The sequence below is a fragment of the Peromyscus eremicus genome, chromosome 3 (assembly GCF_949786415.1).
Source record: "Peromyscus eremicus chromosome 3, PerEre_H2_v1, whole genome shotgun sequence".
NCBI lineage: Eukaryota > Metazoa > Chordata > Mammalia > Rodentia > Cricetidae > Peromyscus > Peromyscus eremicus.
Window position 1 is genome coordinate 123,934,862 of NC_081418.1, and position 14,043 is coordinate 123,948,904.

General features: G+C 47.0%; 1 protein-coding gene across 1 annotated transcript in view; it reads right to left on the bottom strand.

Annotated features, from left to right (window-relative positions):
- Srgap3 (SLIT-ROBO Rho GTPase activating protein 3) overlaps positions 1 to 14,043 on the bottom strand; it is a 113,600-nt gene that overhangs the window by 27,814 nt on the left and 71,743 nt on the right. Inside the window, exons 10-13 of the mRNA XM_059257098.1 lie at positions 13,672 to 13,699; positions 8,731 to 8,833; positions 4,084 to 4,144; positions 1,836 to 1,913 (exon numbers count right to left, since the gene is read on the bottom strand). Of these exons, the coding sequence (XP_059113081.1) occupies positions 1,836 to 1,913; positions 4,084 to 4,144; positions 8,731 to 8,833; positions 13,672 to 13,699 (270 nt within the window). The remainder of the gene's footprint in view (positions 1 to 1,835; positions 1,914 to 4,083; positions 4,145 to 8,730; positions 8,834 to 13,671; positions 13,700 to 14,043) is intronic.

Here is a 14,043-nt window from a genome sequence, read left to right on the forward strand (position 1 = left end):
ATGGTTGATTCCTCCTATTGTGTAAGTTGCCAAAAACCAGTGTATTGAAAAAACAAAGAACTGGGCTGTTCTAGAAGTCACTCTTCATCTCCCAACTTTCCTAAGGTGTAGTTTCCTTTATACATAGAGACATGCCAAACTTCTTTCCAGGTTCTTCCTCCCAGACACCATTGTTAAAGCCCACTGGAGAGTTACCAGTAAGCAGTTATAACTCAGGATGAGCATCCTTTATCCATCAACTTGACACAGCTAGAGTTATATGGGAAGAGGAAAAGTCTCCATAAGATTGACCTTAATTAGTGATTGATGCGGGAGGACCCAGCCCATTATGGATGATGCTACCCCTGGTAGGTGGTTCTGGGTTGTATAAGAAAGCAGGCTGAGCAAGCCAGTCTACAGCATTCCTCCAAGGCCTCTGCTTCAGTTCTGACTCCAGGTTCCTGCTTTGAGTTCCTGCCCTGATTTCTCCCAGTGATGGAGTGTGATCTGAGAGTTGTAAGCTTTCCTTTCCTCCTTTCCTCCCCAAGCTGCTTTTGGTCATGGTGTTTTATCACAACAATAAAAACCCTAACTAAGACAACAGAGTATGGGAGGCCCAGGGTGGTAGCTCATGCCTGCAATTCCAGTAGGCAGAAGGTTCAGGACTTCAAAATCTGCCTTGGCTATGTAGTGAGTTAGAAGCTAACCTGGGCTATCTGGGACTCTATCTCAAAACATAATGAGAAGCAGGCTGGGAAGACGGCTTAGTTGATGAAGTTCTTGACATGCATAAGGACTTGAGTTTGATCCCCTAAATCCATCTGTGTGAAAAATAAAAAGCAGCCAAAAATGTACAAAAATACAAATAAATAAATAAGTAAAACCCAAACCAGTCAGGCACAGTGGCACGCCCTTGAAATCCCAGTGCTGAGGAGGTAAGGGCAGTCAGATCTCTGGGGCTTGCTGGCCAGCCATTCTATCCTAGTTTATGAGCTCTAGGCCAGTGAGAGATACCCTGACTCAAAAAACAAGGTAGGCAGAACGTGTGAGATAACACCTCTGGCCTCCACAAGCCATATGCTTTGCACATTCAAACACACACACACACACCCCACACTCACAAGTGCATATGTATACCTGTACATACATGTATACTCACACAATCATGTAAACACACACACACACACACACAGTGTGTGGAAAGTCAGGTCTGATAGCTCCCACCTGTAATCTCAGCAGTTGGAAAGTAGAGACAGGAGTATCAGCAAGAGTTTAAGGCTAGTCTAGACACTATCTCAAAAATAAAGTAAAATGAAGCAATAAAAGTATCAAACACTAAAATGAGTGGGGCCAGAAGCTTTGGGATTTTAGAATTTTGGTGTCTTGGAGTGAGAGCAAGTATCTACATAAAAATCCACCTGAGTTGCACACACAGCCTGATGGTTCTTTGACAAGGTATCATTTGTGTAGCTGCGTCTTGGCTGTGTCTGGCCCATGAAGTCAAGTGTGGAACTTTCCACTTGTGTGTTACATCAACGCTTAAATGTGTGGACGTAGAATGTGGGATTAGCAATGTTCAGCACGCGGTAAAAGGAAAAGGGAGAAGAGCTGGACGCTTAGAGGAGAACTGTTGAAAGGATCTTGGGGTCTGCCAATTTCTACGGCGCAAACACTACCAATATGGCTATTTCCAGCTACTGTCACTGTGTCATGGATACAAAGTGAAGAAGAATGTGAACACACAGCTCTTGAAAGCCACTCTGGGCCCAGGGCCCCTGTGCACCACTGGCTCTGAGCCCTGTGTTAACCCTGGCTTCTCCGGCCTCACAAGCTTGAGACGGTTAGTCCACACTCACCTCTCTCAAAGGAATTCTTGATGTCATTGACTTCAACTTGAGACCCTGGAACTCTGAATATTCCCTGCTGCTGGAGTCCTAAAAGAGAAATAACAACACAAGCAAACAGTACATGTAAATAACACAAGGCCCAGAGTTCATCTGGCTCCTGGAATTACTGGCGGTTCTCTCCCATGCTTATCTCTTTCTCCTTCCATCTTTTATAACAGCCATTCCTGGTGACAGCTCCTAGCTGAAACCTCAAGCGAGCACTGACAATGAACTACAGCTGGCCCCAGTACTCAGACACGTGCAGAGTTTCGTGTCTGTGAACTTGCTCCTGGTTCTGAAGGAAAATGCTGCCAACTACTCCTCCCCTCCCACTTGGGTAACTTCTTGTCTTAAGAAAACCTAAACTTCAGAGTACAGCCTGACCTGGGACTGGGGAGTCAGAGGGTTGGAGGCACAGCTCAGGGGCAGAGTGCTTTGTCTTGTGGACACTAGACCCTGGGTTAGGTCCCCAGCACCAAAAAATAATAAATACGATAAACTGGTTAGCTGGGCAGAATTGCTCATATTATAGTCCCAGCATTATCAAAGCTGAAACTGAGGCGGGAAGATTTTTCAGAGTTCAAGGACAGCCTGGGCTATAGAATAGCACCCCTTTCCAAGAAAGAGAAAGGAAAGAGCATGGACTCAATATTAAATAGCAGCCACACTGCTCAAAGTGGAGTCTGACAGGTGGAGCTGTGAGGACCTAACAGCGACCCACACAATTGCAGAATCAGAGGACCCGCCTCTTTGAAATGAAAACGACTGCAGACGCTGGGTATCTTTCCTCGTCTTGGTTGTTTTGGATAGAACAATTCTTCATGCTACAATTTATTGTTTCCCCTTGAAGGTAAGGGTTTAGTGGACATTGGCATGGGCATGCTATGTGCTTTGTTGTTTTTTTTTGTTTTTTGTTTTTTTGGTTTTTTTTTTTTTTGTCTGCTTATTTAAGCCTTTTCCACCAAGGCTAGCCACTAGATGGCCAGGCTGATACCAATAGCTTCGAAATTTTCTTCATGTGTCATGCTTACTGTTAAACAAGGTATGCACCTGGATATTTAAGTTGTGACATGATGTGTCCAGGCTGACCTCAAACTTACAAGGTAGCCCAGGCCAGCCTCCAACTCTTGGTGATCCTTCTGCCTCAGGCTCCCTAATGCTGAGATGGCAAGCATACATAATCACTTTTGAGTGTGGTTTTGTTTAGCATTTCTACCACCCCAGAGTCTTCTCCCACTCTTCTGGGTCATTAGCCCTAACCACCCCACTGCCCTTCCTTCCGCCTGCCATTCCCCATTCTCCCCACCCCAGATGCATGGCTGCTTTCCTTGGGGTTCTTCTCCCACTTCAGTCAAGCAGCCTACCCCCCAAAGTCACCATCTACCCTCCTTTGAATTAGTTTCATGGCTGTGTCGCTATGAGACATTATATTATAGTCTACCATATCCATGAGCTACCATGTTTAGTGAGTCAACTAATGGCAGCTTGGAAATTCAAGAAAAAGTTGCATCTGTATTAGACATGTACAGATACTGTTTTACTAGTCCCCAGACAACATGATTATTTCCATAGGATTTGGTCCTATCTGTCTCTCTGGGAAGATTATATGGGTTATGTGTAAAAGCCACAGTATTTTATACAATGAACTTTGGAGTCTGCTGATCTGGAGGTCTGCAGTGGTCCGAGATCTAATCCCTAGAGATACTAAAGGGTGACTACACTTCTTTTCCTGCTATGGACTTCCTTGTTCTGAGACTGTTACCCTGCAGGGATGACATGGTACTTGTTTCTACCGCTCCTGCATTCCTCACAGCCAAAATGGAGCCTGTTATGTTTTGAGGTGACTGAGTAAGTTAAACACAAGTTGCCTTCTGGTAACACCATGGTTAACTAATTCCCAGCACCATTCCCTTCATGGCGTTTACAGCGTATCAACCCAAATGACTCTGAGTGAGGACAGAGCTGAAATAGTCCTTCTGTCCATGCCATAGCTGCTCCCCTGTGACCTGAAGTGCTGGGCCCCTCACACAACCTTCCTTCTCCCACCCCAGACACAGACATGCAGACTCCAAAGACAGTGCTCCAGGTATCAGCCATTCTCTGGAGCAGAGCGAGCACAGGAAGTCTTCCAGGGTGACGGAGACTATCATTTTCCCCCAGAACAGTCCAGCACCTGTTCCACAGTGAACTGAACACAGTGAGCTGAGATGGCGCTTACCATATAAATTGATGAATCGAATACAGCTCTCGACCACCAGTGGTATAGCTTGTCCTGAATCCTTAAGAAAGAAAAAAAAATGTGAGTTTTTTTCAGGCTTGGCATCCAACCACAGGCAAAAGACATCACAAACATGATGGTCAGGTCAAGCCAGAAGATTAGTACCACGTGATTAGTAGGAAAACAAGCAAGGAACTGCTAAGGCTAGTCTCCGGGAACAGTTACCACACAGCCTTCGGTTAAGTGCAGAAGAAGGCAGGCCTAGGCTAAAGTCAAAGAAATGCTCTCTCTTCTTGCCCAGCTTGACAGGCACGCTGGGGGCAGGAGAGACGGAAGCCAGTGTGTGGAGGGGGCTGCAGTCTGAGCTTGAAGGATGACCTGACTTCTCCCACCTCCACTTCGCCCAAGCTCAGCATCTTTTCCCAGGGCTTGGGGATGAAGAGGCAAGATCAATACCTCTCTCTATTACTAAGGTGTCTCATGTCAGAACACATTGTGGGTGAGGAAGGCCTGGCCCTTACAAGCCCCGTGAGGCTCTAAGAAGGGAAGGTGAATCTTATTCATACTGTTTCAACGTAAATACCCAGGTACATATTTTGCTTAACAGTAAGCATGGGCGTGGTATGTGGAGAAGTTCTAGAAGAGTTGATATCAGACATTGGCTATCTGGTGGCTAACCACAATTAAAAAGGCTGAATAGGATGTAATTTAAATAGTTGTACCTAGGATGTGAAAGGACATTCAATTACACCTTTCTAGATTAGTCTATAGTTCCTAGTTGGGCAAGGGTCAATTTTCTTTCAGGGTTCTAAAGCTGGGTGACCTGTTGTTACTTCAGGTCACATCATGAGTACCATTTAAAACACAAAACAAAGCTTTCTTTTAAAAGGGCCACATTAAATCACTAGCCTCCCCAGAAGCTAGTAACTTGGTGTGCTCCTGGCTCCACCACACCCCCCACCTGCTGATGCTGCATCTGGGAGTTGGATGGGAGACAGGCCCACCAAGCAGCAGGGCACGTGGACCTCACTCTAGAAGGCATCCATCTACTAGTTGCATGGGGCTTGTGGGCCTATCTAGTAAATACCTGGTTCCTGGTTCGAGCATTTCTTCTTCCTCTGATAACAAAAAAAGAAACAGGCAGCAAAGCAGGAGAAAAAGAAAAGATTATGCAGGAGTAAGATCAGTTAGAGTATGCAGATCCTTCAGAGTCCGTGAATGCCAAAATGCAATGGCAGCCAGCAATGGTCCTGGGGCATTTGCCCGATAGCCTGCCCACGGGGAGGGGTCTCAGCCTTGGGGCCTCTTAGGACTTCTGGAGCAGTCCCCAGCCAGCCTTCTAATAGGCGGCCTAGCCTCTTTCCCAGATATCAACGATGGAGGGATCTCTTTCAGTCCTTGTCAAAATGTAGGAAATGTGTTTCAACCTCATTCCCAGATCCATGTCTAGTTTCTCCTCAACACAAGGCATTCACCAACGAGCAAGAGTCCACTGAAGACCTACAAGGTTAGGCCATCTGCCCACAAAAGGGATCCTTCATGTCTATTGCAAGCTGTCTTAGAATTCACCTCTGGAATCTTCATTCTTGGACAGATACTCTACTTCACAAAATCTCCTTAGACATGATCCAGCAGGTTGCACCAGATTCCAGACTCCAAACACACCCAATACCTTCATAACCTTCTCTGCGTGGAAGCGTGGTTCTGCTCCCCTTCCCACTCCTTTACTGTCACCCTGGCACCGAGACCCTCTAGGAACACAGAAGCTGGGAAGGATGAGGAGGGAGAGAGTAAGTTGGAACACCTTTGCAACCTTGAGGGTGCACTGAAATCTTTCTTCCCACATTGGGAGTGTCTGCCCGATTTTTCTGGTCATGTGGGCAGTGACTTGAGGGTCTAGGTGGGAGCTGAGTCACACCCAAGCTCAGTGAAGGAGCCAAGTTGACTAAAGGGACATATGACTTCTTGGGGTACAGTATGTCCAGTTTTGCCATCTCAACAATTGGGATCTGAGTTGCCATGATGTCAGCTAAACCCATATGACTTCCAGAACCCAGCAATAGCCTGGTCCAAAGGGACTCTAGATGATGTCCTAAAATGAATAATAGATCAGGCTTACACAGTGCCAGAAGTGTATCAGCTCATACTATGTTCTCCTAAACTCACAAGGTAGAAGATTACTCTCATTTTATAGAAGCAAGATGGGGACTCTCCACCAACCCCACAGGTGGACCTTCTAGGAGTTACCATGGACTTTTAATATAAATGGAGTCTCCTTAAGTCTGAGAGGATAAAAACACAAGGGTTTTGGGTTTTTATAAGGGCTTGTCTCAGGTAGAGTCCAGGAAGTTCGTAAGTCTGACTCCAAAAATGCTTCTCCATAATTGACCTGGAGCTCCTCTCCTTGTTCTGCTAGGGCATTACAATCCCAGCAACACAACGGGGTTATCTGACCAAAACTCTGTCCATAGGCCTGTGTTTTCAAAGCTGAGGACTCTGTTGTACGTTCAGACATATGAACGTGTGTGTGTGTGTGTGTGTGTGTGTGTGTGTGTGTGTGTTCCTACATATGTATGTATGTGCCAAAGGTCAACCTCATAAGTCATTCCTCGAGCACCACCAGCCACCTTGACTTTGAACTTTCTAATTAGGCTAGGCTGGCAGCCAGAGAGCCCTTGGCATCCATCTGACTCCCTAGTGCTAGGATTCCAAGTGTGTAGGGATTGAACTCATGGCTTGCATGCCATGCCTTGTAATTACCACACCATCACCTCAGCCCTGTAGCGGACCAAAGTATCCATTCTGACAGGAAGTTTTGGCACCAACGATAAAGGCTGTGTAACAGGCTCTAAAGAAGATTAGCCAAAATGCCATTGGGGCATAGTGATGTGGTAGAATAGTAAGATGGCTTCCCAAAGTAACCACCTGAAGGGGCAGACAAACACGGAGTTGAATAAGGTCTAAAGTGTCGGTCAGGTGCACTGTCAAGTTGCTTTATTGCCACACTAGGAAGATAGGGAGTTCCACTAAAGATATGACTTTGAAATAGTGTCAAATAAGAGTCAGTTTCTTCCACGTATACTAACTGATCTCCCATTTCCAGAGATCAGAGACACTTGGGGGAGGAGTCCCCATCTCAGATCTCATTGCATCTTTCCCTCCTTCAGGGACCCCTTCTGTCCCAATCCTCTCTTTATTCCCCGCCCCCTATCTTTCCAAGCCCCTGGCAAGGCCACCTGGGCCCCAGCTCACAGCTTTTCTTGCTCTGAATTGCAACAGCATGTTCCTGTGGGACTTCTCATGTGCCTCTCCTGCACTCTTGGCCCTGTGCTAGGCTCTGTAAAGATGGGAAGTGATCAGCCAGGTCCTTTGCAGCCTGGAGAGTGGCTTAGCCAGGAGCAAGGGTGAGTGAGAGGGAAGTACAGGGGAAGACAGAGGATGACAAAGAAATGAAGCACCCCATTTGCCATGACCCCCTGAGTGGCTCCCTGTGAGTCATACAGTTCCTGAGGGACCTCTAATTTGGGGCCTTCAGTCCTCTGAGGCATCCTAAGGCATCCCCCACTGTCCCTGTTCAGGGGAAATCCCTCCTTCTCTTTCTCTAGCTCTTGTGCTGTTGTGAGGACTCAGTCTACAGGCAGAGGTAGTCCTTTGACCTCGGATGGCCCTGCCTACCTGACCCGTCCTCAGGGCTGACTTCTACATGTCTGTAGTCCTTCTCAGTCCTCCAGGTCTGGCTGCACCCTGCCAGAGACCAGAGGCCGGAGTCCTGGTGCATGGGGTCAGCCCCTGTAACTCCCAAATCATGACTGATGCCATGAGACTCTATCCTTCCCTATCTACAGTAGTCCTCTTTTCTGCAGAAATTGTCTTCATTGGCTAGTGGTGGGCTTTCAAACAACTGGCGATGATCTCCCCTCCCTTTTCCCCAAGAACACATCTTGACTCTATCACCATCTTTGTCTTGTTCAGTTTGATCCTGGATGCCTTGATCTTATACCCACTGGGGGTAGGGACAGGAAAAATAACTCGCTTAGCTGAAACATTTCAATTTTTAACTTCAGCTCAATGTCAAGGGTTAAGCTAACACTTAGAAGGACACCTCAACTCTACTCCCACCTTTCAAAGCAACTCCCCAAAGCCAAATTCAGTGGGAGAAACTCTTCTTATGAGAACTCCATGGCTTCCCATGCTCGTAGATAGTTAGCTAACAAACGGTAGTTGTCTTGTATGGAAACCCACAGGGGCTCCCTTGGTGCTGTTCTCAATCAGTCTCCTATTGTGGGAGGAGGGAGTGAAGCTGAGTGATGGAGTTTCCTCAGCTGCCCTTCAGGTGTTAGGACTGCAGCCCCTGCAGCAAATGAGGCCAGCTGGCTGGGACCACTGTGCTGACAGTCCACCTCCTTTGTGCTTACATGATCAGACCCCTCCCCTTACAGCTGAGATGAGTGGCCACGCAGGGACCACTAGTCAGAAGCAGAATTCTCCAATGGAATGCCTCACTGAAGCCAAGAACAGACTACAGTGAGAAGCTAGCTCCGTGGGGCCTGGCTAAGGGTTGACGGCTGGAGCTGGAAGGGACAGGGAGAAGAGAGGCTGCCATTACTTTGGACTCATTCGCGGACTCCACGGCTCCCCAGCAAGTACCTTAATGAATGCTTCCATACTGCCGTTAAAGAGTTTATGGCTATACACTGAAAGAGGCCTAGGTCTCCTCATTTTCTGTGGTTTAGGGGGAAGACAGGGGGGCCTAGGGGAAAACGGAACAAAAGAAATCAAGAAAGCAACCAACATAAACATACCACTGGGAGAGATGCTCTTCAAACCCACAACTGGAGGAGAACACAAAACACAGAGGGGAGCCTCTGGACCCCAACACACTGGTTTCCCATGTTCCATCTGAAGGCCTCCGGATGTTTTAGATCTTAGTTTACCACAATGCCAAGCAGGAGCAACACTCACAAAACACAAATGCATTCTACGTTCTCTGGGGATGGGATGAATCCAAGAAGCTCCTGCAATGCCAACCAAAGGATGGCATCCTGCAGACCAGATGGAGGGGGGTCAGGGGAGAGAGGTGTCATCTGTAGCCCAAGAAAGCAAGAGACTTCAAACATAACCGAGAGGGTTAATTTTCATAATTTTGGCTTAAATCTATCTCCAAGGCCTAACTCCCAACGCACTGGGGGCACTGTCTTCCTAATGCCTCTTGGCATTTCAAAAGCATATGACTCATGTTTATTGCATAGATCTGAGAGCCAGACAGCTAGATGCCAGGAGGCAAGCTGCAGCTTCTTTAGGATCCGTAGGTGGCCTGGGATGTTATTATCCCACTCATCAATCAAGTTCATTTTTGATTGGAGCATTGTCAAATCCATTATCACACTTAACCCAGTATCTTCCCGTTACACATGGTTCTATCTACAGAAGGAAAGCCCGGAGAAAGCATCAGTCAGACATACCTCCATCCCCCTTCCCCTCCAAGTTCAGGTTTTTTTGAGGGGGGGTTGTTTGTTTTCTTGTTTAATTTCAAGTCATGGACATGGCACTGGGACACCTTGTCATTTCTAATGGCAGACTCATCTGTCCCATTAGTCCTTGTCACAGGGGTCAGGTTGAAAGTGTCTTGCTTTGCTTTCAGATCTCTGTTCCCTGTGTTCTGCTGTTATCCACAGGGAGGGGAAACCTTATACCACAGTCCACGAGGAACAATGAAATGGCCATAGACACTAGACCTGTGTCCACAGTTGCTCGCCATGCATAGGCCTGGGTTGGCTTATTTGCTCATTTCACTACATAAACGGGCCTGACTCAATGTTGCCGGCTCTCAGGGAGAATGGCTTTAGAAAGATAAGGGGAACTACCAAACAAGGTAGTTCATTTACAAATGGTTTGATTCAAACTTTAGGAACAACAGGTATATACTCAGCCAGGCAGATAATAGTCATATATGAGAAGCAAAAACCTGCCCCTTCCCCAAGTCTTGATTGATTGCTATATATGGGCAAGAATCTTCTGTATGTTTGTTTCTGAGACAGGGTCTCATGTAGTCCTGTCCAGCTATGTAGCTGAGTATGACCTAGGTTTTATGTGGTGTTAGCAATTGAAGTCAGGGCCTCATGCATGCTAAGCAAGCATTCTATCAACTAAGGTGCATGCCCAGCTCACAGGCAAGAATCATACGGACTTTAGAACCAATGCAGATGGATGAGGGTTGCCCTGCCTCTCTCCTGTGGGTTTATTGTATTCATGTCCTTTAGCAGTCCAGCCATGCAGGACAATCTAGTCAAGTCCTCCTGGGTGTTCAAATGTTGAGCAAAGGCTGCTAACTCCAGGACATGCATGGGCAAGACACAGTTGAGTCCAAATAGCATGCCACCCAATCAAGAAAACCAAAAGAACAGCACAACCAAAATTCTGAAAAGAAACAACAGGCAAAATTATCTCCAGCCCATCTTGGATCTATGTGGATTTGGTTAGCTAAGTCCATGTCATTGCTTTTAAAAATGCATTACATCTTTTTTTGAGGATGTGTGAAAACAGGGAGGGGGAATTGCATACAGTAGATCTGCTTTTGAGTTTTCAAGTGTAAAAGCCAAAAAATGATTGTCAAAAATGTGACACAAAGCCATAGGATCCAAATTTAGGGATTAAGAATAAGGAGGATACAATATCGCCATTTGTTTTTGTAGTATTTTGGACTCCAGGGTCACTTCTTTATCTCACGTTGCAGGATTAACCTCCTCACCAGCCTGGGCGGCAAAGGAGCCCACAGAGATTAAGGAATTTGCCCAAGGCCACACAGATGGGATCCGTCCAGAGCTGGGAGCTGAATGTAGTTCTTCCTGCTAGAGGCTCCAGCACAAGTATGAAGTTGAGAGAGTGATTTTGCCAACTGTCTATTAAGCTCTCGTGGCCGGCCAGAATGGGCACCTTGGCATAGGTACTGAAAATACAGAATCAAAAGCTCTAGGGAACCCAGGTGGAAGGTTTTCATAAAAGAACTCACAGGGGTTCCTGGTTTTTTTTTTGTTGTTGTTAGTTTATTTGTTTGTTTTGCAGAGTAGAATAAAAGGAAGTAAGTGTAGAGTATGCTTCCCTGTTTTTCCTGCCAAATCCAGAGTGTAAAAGAAAATGAAGCTGCAATGGTTAGTCCCTTTGTCCCCCCGTGGTGCACTGGAATCTCTGACAAGGAAACATAGCTATCCCAACTTTGAATGACATCAAACCGGTATCGACTTACTGGAGCGCTGGGTGGGACACAAAGTGGGGAGAGTGGGGGCAGCTCAGCCAGGGGAAGTGGGGCAGCCTAAGCCTTCCATCTCTTCTGCTGCTCAGTTGCAGAGCAAATAAAAAAAAAAGGAAAGAAAGAAAGAGAGAGAGAAGCCGGGAAGACAGGAACAGAGAAGACCACAGAGGGGAAGGGAAAGGAAACCAGAGACCAATGTCCCCTTTCTGCCTTTCAGCTGGGAGGAAAATTAGCATCTGGTGGCAACACAGGCGTGGCCTCAGAACTAGTCTGTGACACAAAGCGAGTGATTAAGAATTTCCCCTAAACATCCCAACAGATGTGGGCGTCAATATCCAAAATGGTGGCAGTACTGATGCTCAACAGCAGGGGGGCTCTTGGAAACTGGGGTTGGATGTGCACTGAGCTGTGTTTGATTGGCCATGATATCACCCAGCTCCCCTCTAATCAGGACTAGAGCCTCTTGTCAACCTGGTTAAGGAGGCCAACCTCTCTTCAAATCACGACGATTAACAACTGGTGTTTACATCCCACTTTGCCATGTTTAGCAATTCTTCAAAATACATTAGCACATCTGGTCAGCCTGAATCCCAGGGCTGTGATGAATTGAGGGCATTAAAAGAATACAGCTCTTAAGTGTGAGAAAACGGCCATTTAAACAGGGGCAGAAGCAACTTGGCCGAGGGAGCCTGCTCTGATGATGGCCCCAGATGACCCTGACTGTGTCTGAGAATCTACAGTTGGCACAGCCAAGGTGCGGGGACATCACCAAGGACCTCTGTGACTCATTTTAAAACCACTTTCAGATTGAACAATGAGGTCCACAAGTTTAATAATGAGCCAGAAAGTATCTGGCTAGGTCTGAAATTTAGGACGGGATGCCTAAGTGGGAGGTCTAGCAACCTGAACTTGGATTTCCCAGGCCCTAGGCCAAAGCAGGTGAGAAAGATTATATATATATATATATCCTGGGCTTTTCAGGGTTGAGAGATGAGCCTGAGACTGGGCCAAGAGATATATTATGGCCCCTGCCCCCATCATTTCACTGGCGCAAGCTCCTTCTGCCTGTATTTTGGAGATTAAGAGGCAGTGAGCCATGGCGTAATTCATCCCACTTTGGTGTAAAACGGCTTCTGTCCTCTTAGGACTATAGTAACATTCTCTTACCAGAAAAAAATAGTAACAAATTTGGGTTCTCCAAGAGTGGCCTGCCCATCTGCTGTTCCACATGTGGGAGGGTCCTTGCCTGTGAATCATCTCCATGTTCCCAAACTGCCTGGGCCCAGATAAACAGCTGGATTCCTGGAAAGCCCTAAATCTCCAGGTCCAACATATTAAACTCCATAGCTTCCCAAGCCTTTGCCACGCCTACTTGCTTCACCAAGAGCAGGGGAGAGTTGAAGGGTCATCTTTGCTCTTGCCAAGTAGGACAGCTTTTCAGGATTCTGAGCCATTGGGAAGAACTGATTTGGAAGGAGATAATATCGTTGAGTCACTGAGCCCTACTACATGAGGTAAAAAGTAGCTCCCAACTAAAAAGTAGCCACACATGATAGAGGGCAGACCTCTGGGCCACTGCTAGATTCATGGTGAAAACTCAGATGCCAGGGCAGTGCTGGCTGCTTAGGCATCTAAAGCCTATGAAAGGCTGAAAGCTGCTGAGTGAAAGTGTTCACTGGCTCTGGTGTGCTCAGGGAAAGCACAAAGGGAGATGCGGAAAAAGCTAGAAGGAAGCATGAGTTGCCTATATGATTGGCCTCGCCAGTCCATCCAGTTCCCACTGAACTTCAAGCCAAAGTATGACGGGCAGTGCGGGTGGAGGGGGGAGCGTAATCTGGGCACACATTCATGTGTATGCAGCATGCGCGTGGCCATCTGTGCACACTATCAGCCAACCGCAAAGCCTTCGCAACTGAGTTCCCAGGCTGGACCTGGACCACCTATAGGGAAGTTTGGGCAGTGGCCATGTAACATATCCAAGAGAAGAAAACAGCCACCCTGTAGCCTGTGGCCTCTGCTATTGCCTTTAGACACCCTGGGATCCACTACCCTCCCACCGGACAGGACATCTCCCACTGTCCCAAAGCAGCTATGAAAGCCCCCTCCCTGTGGCCAGCCTGCTGGAGCGTGGCTTTGCCGGTCTAAAGCGAAAACAAGCAAGGCTGCCTCAGTAGCCACTGTACCCTCCCCCATCACCCCAAAGCCCCCAGAGGTGGTGAAAACTATCCAGCTTCCCTAGTTCCCGAGAGGCTATCTTCAGCTTATATATCTACCCACCCACCGCATCCTCTCAGACTTCAGGCAGCCAGTACAAGGGCCCAAGATTCCCCAACTCTCACCTGGTTGTGCCGCACTCTGCTCTCTCTCCTGGGGAAAGAAAACAAAATTGCATGTTGATGGTTAGTTGGCTTTGATTGTGGCTTTAACCAGAGAACTTTCTTTCCTTTAAAACAATAACAACATCAGAAAGATCTCACATGCCCATCTACAGTCCTTTATTCCTGCCTCCTGCCTCAGGCAACAGCTAATCTCCCTGTTTCTGCAAGTTTGATAGACATTTCATAGAAAAGAATCACTCTCCTTGTGATTTCTCTCCTGAATCTGGCTTCTTTAGCTTACCATAATTTGTCTGCAGTTCATCCATAGGTCATGATTCAGTAGTTCATTTATTTTTATGGTTGAATAATATTCCATTGTGTGGACAGACCACA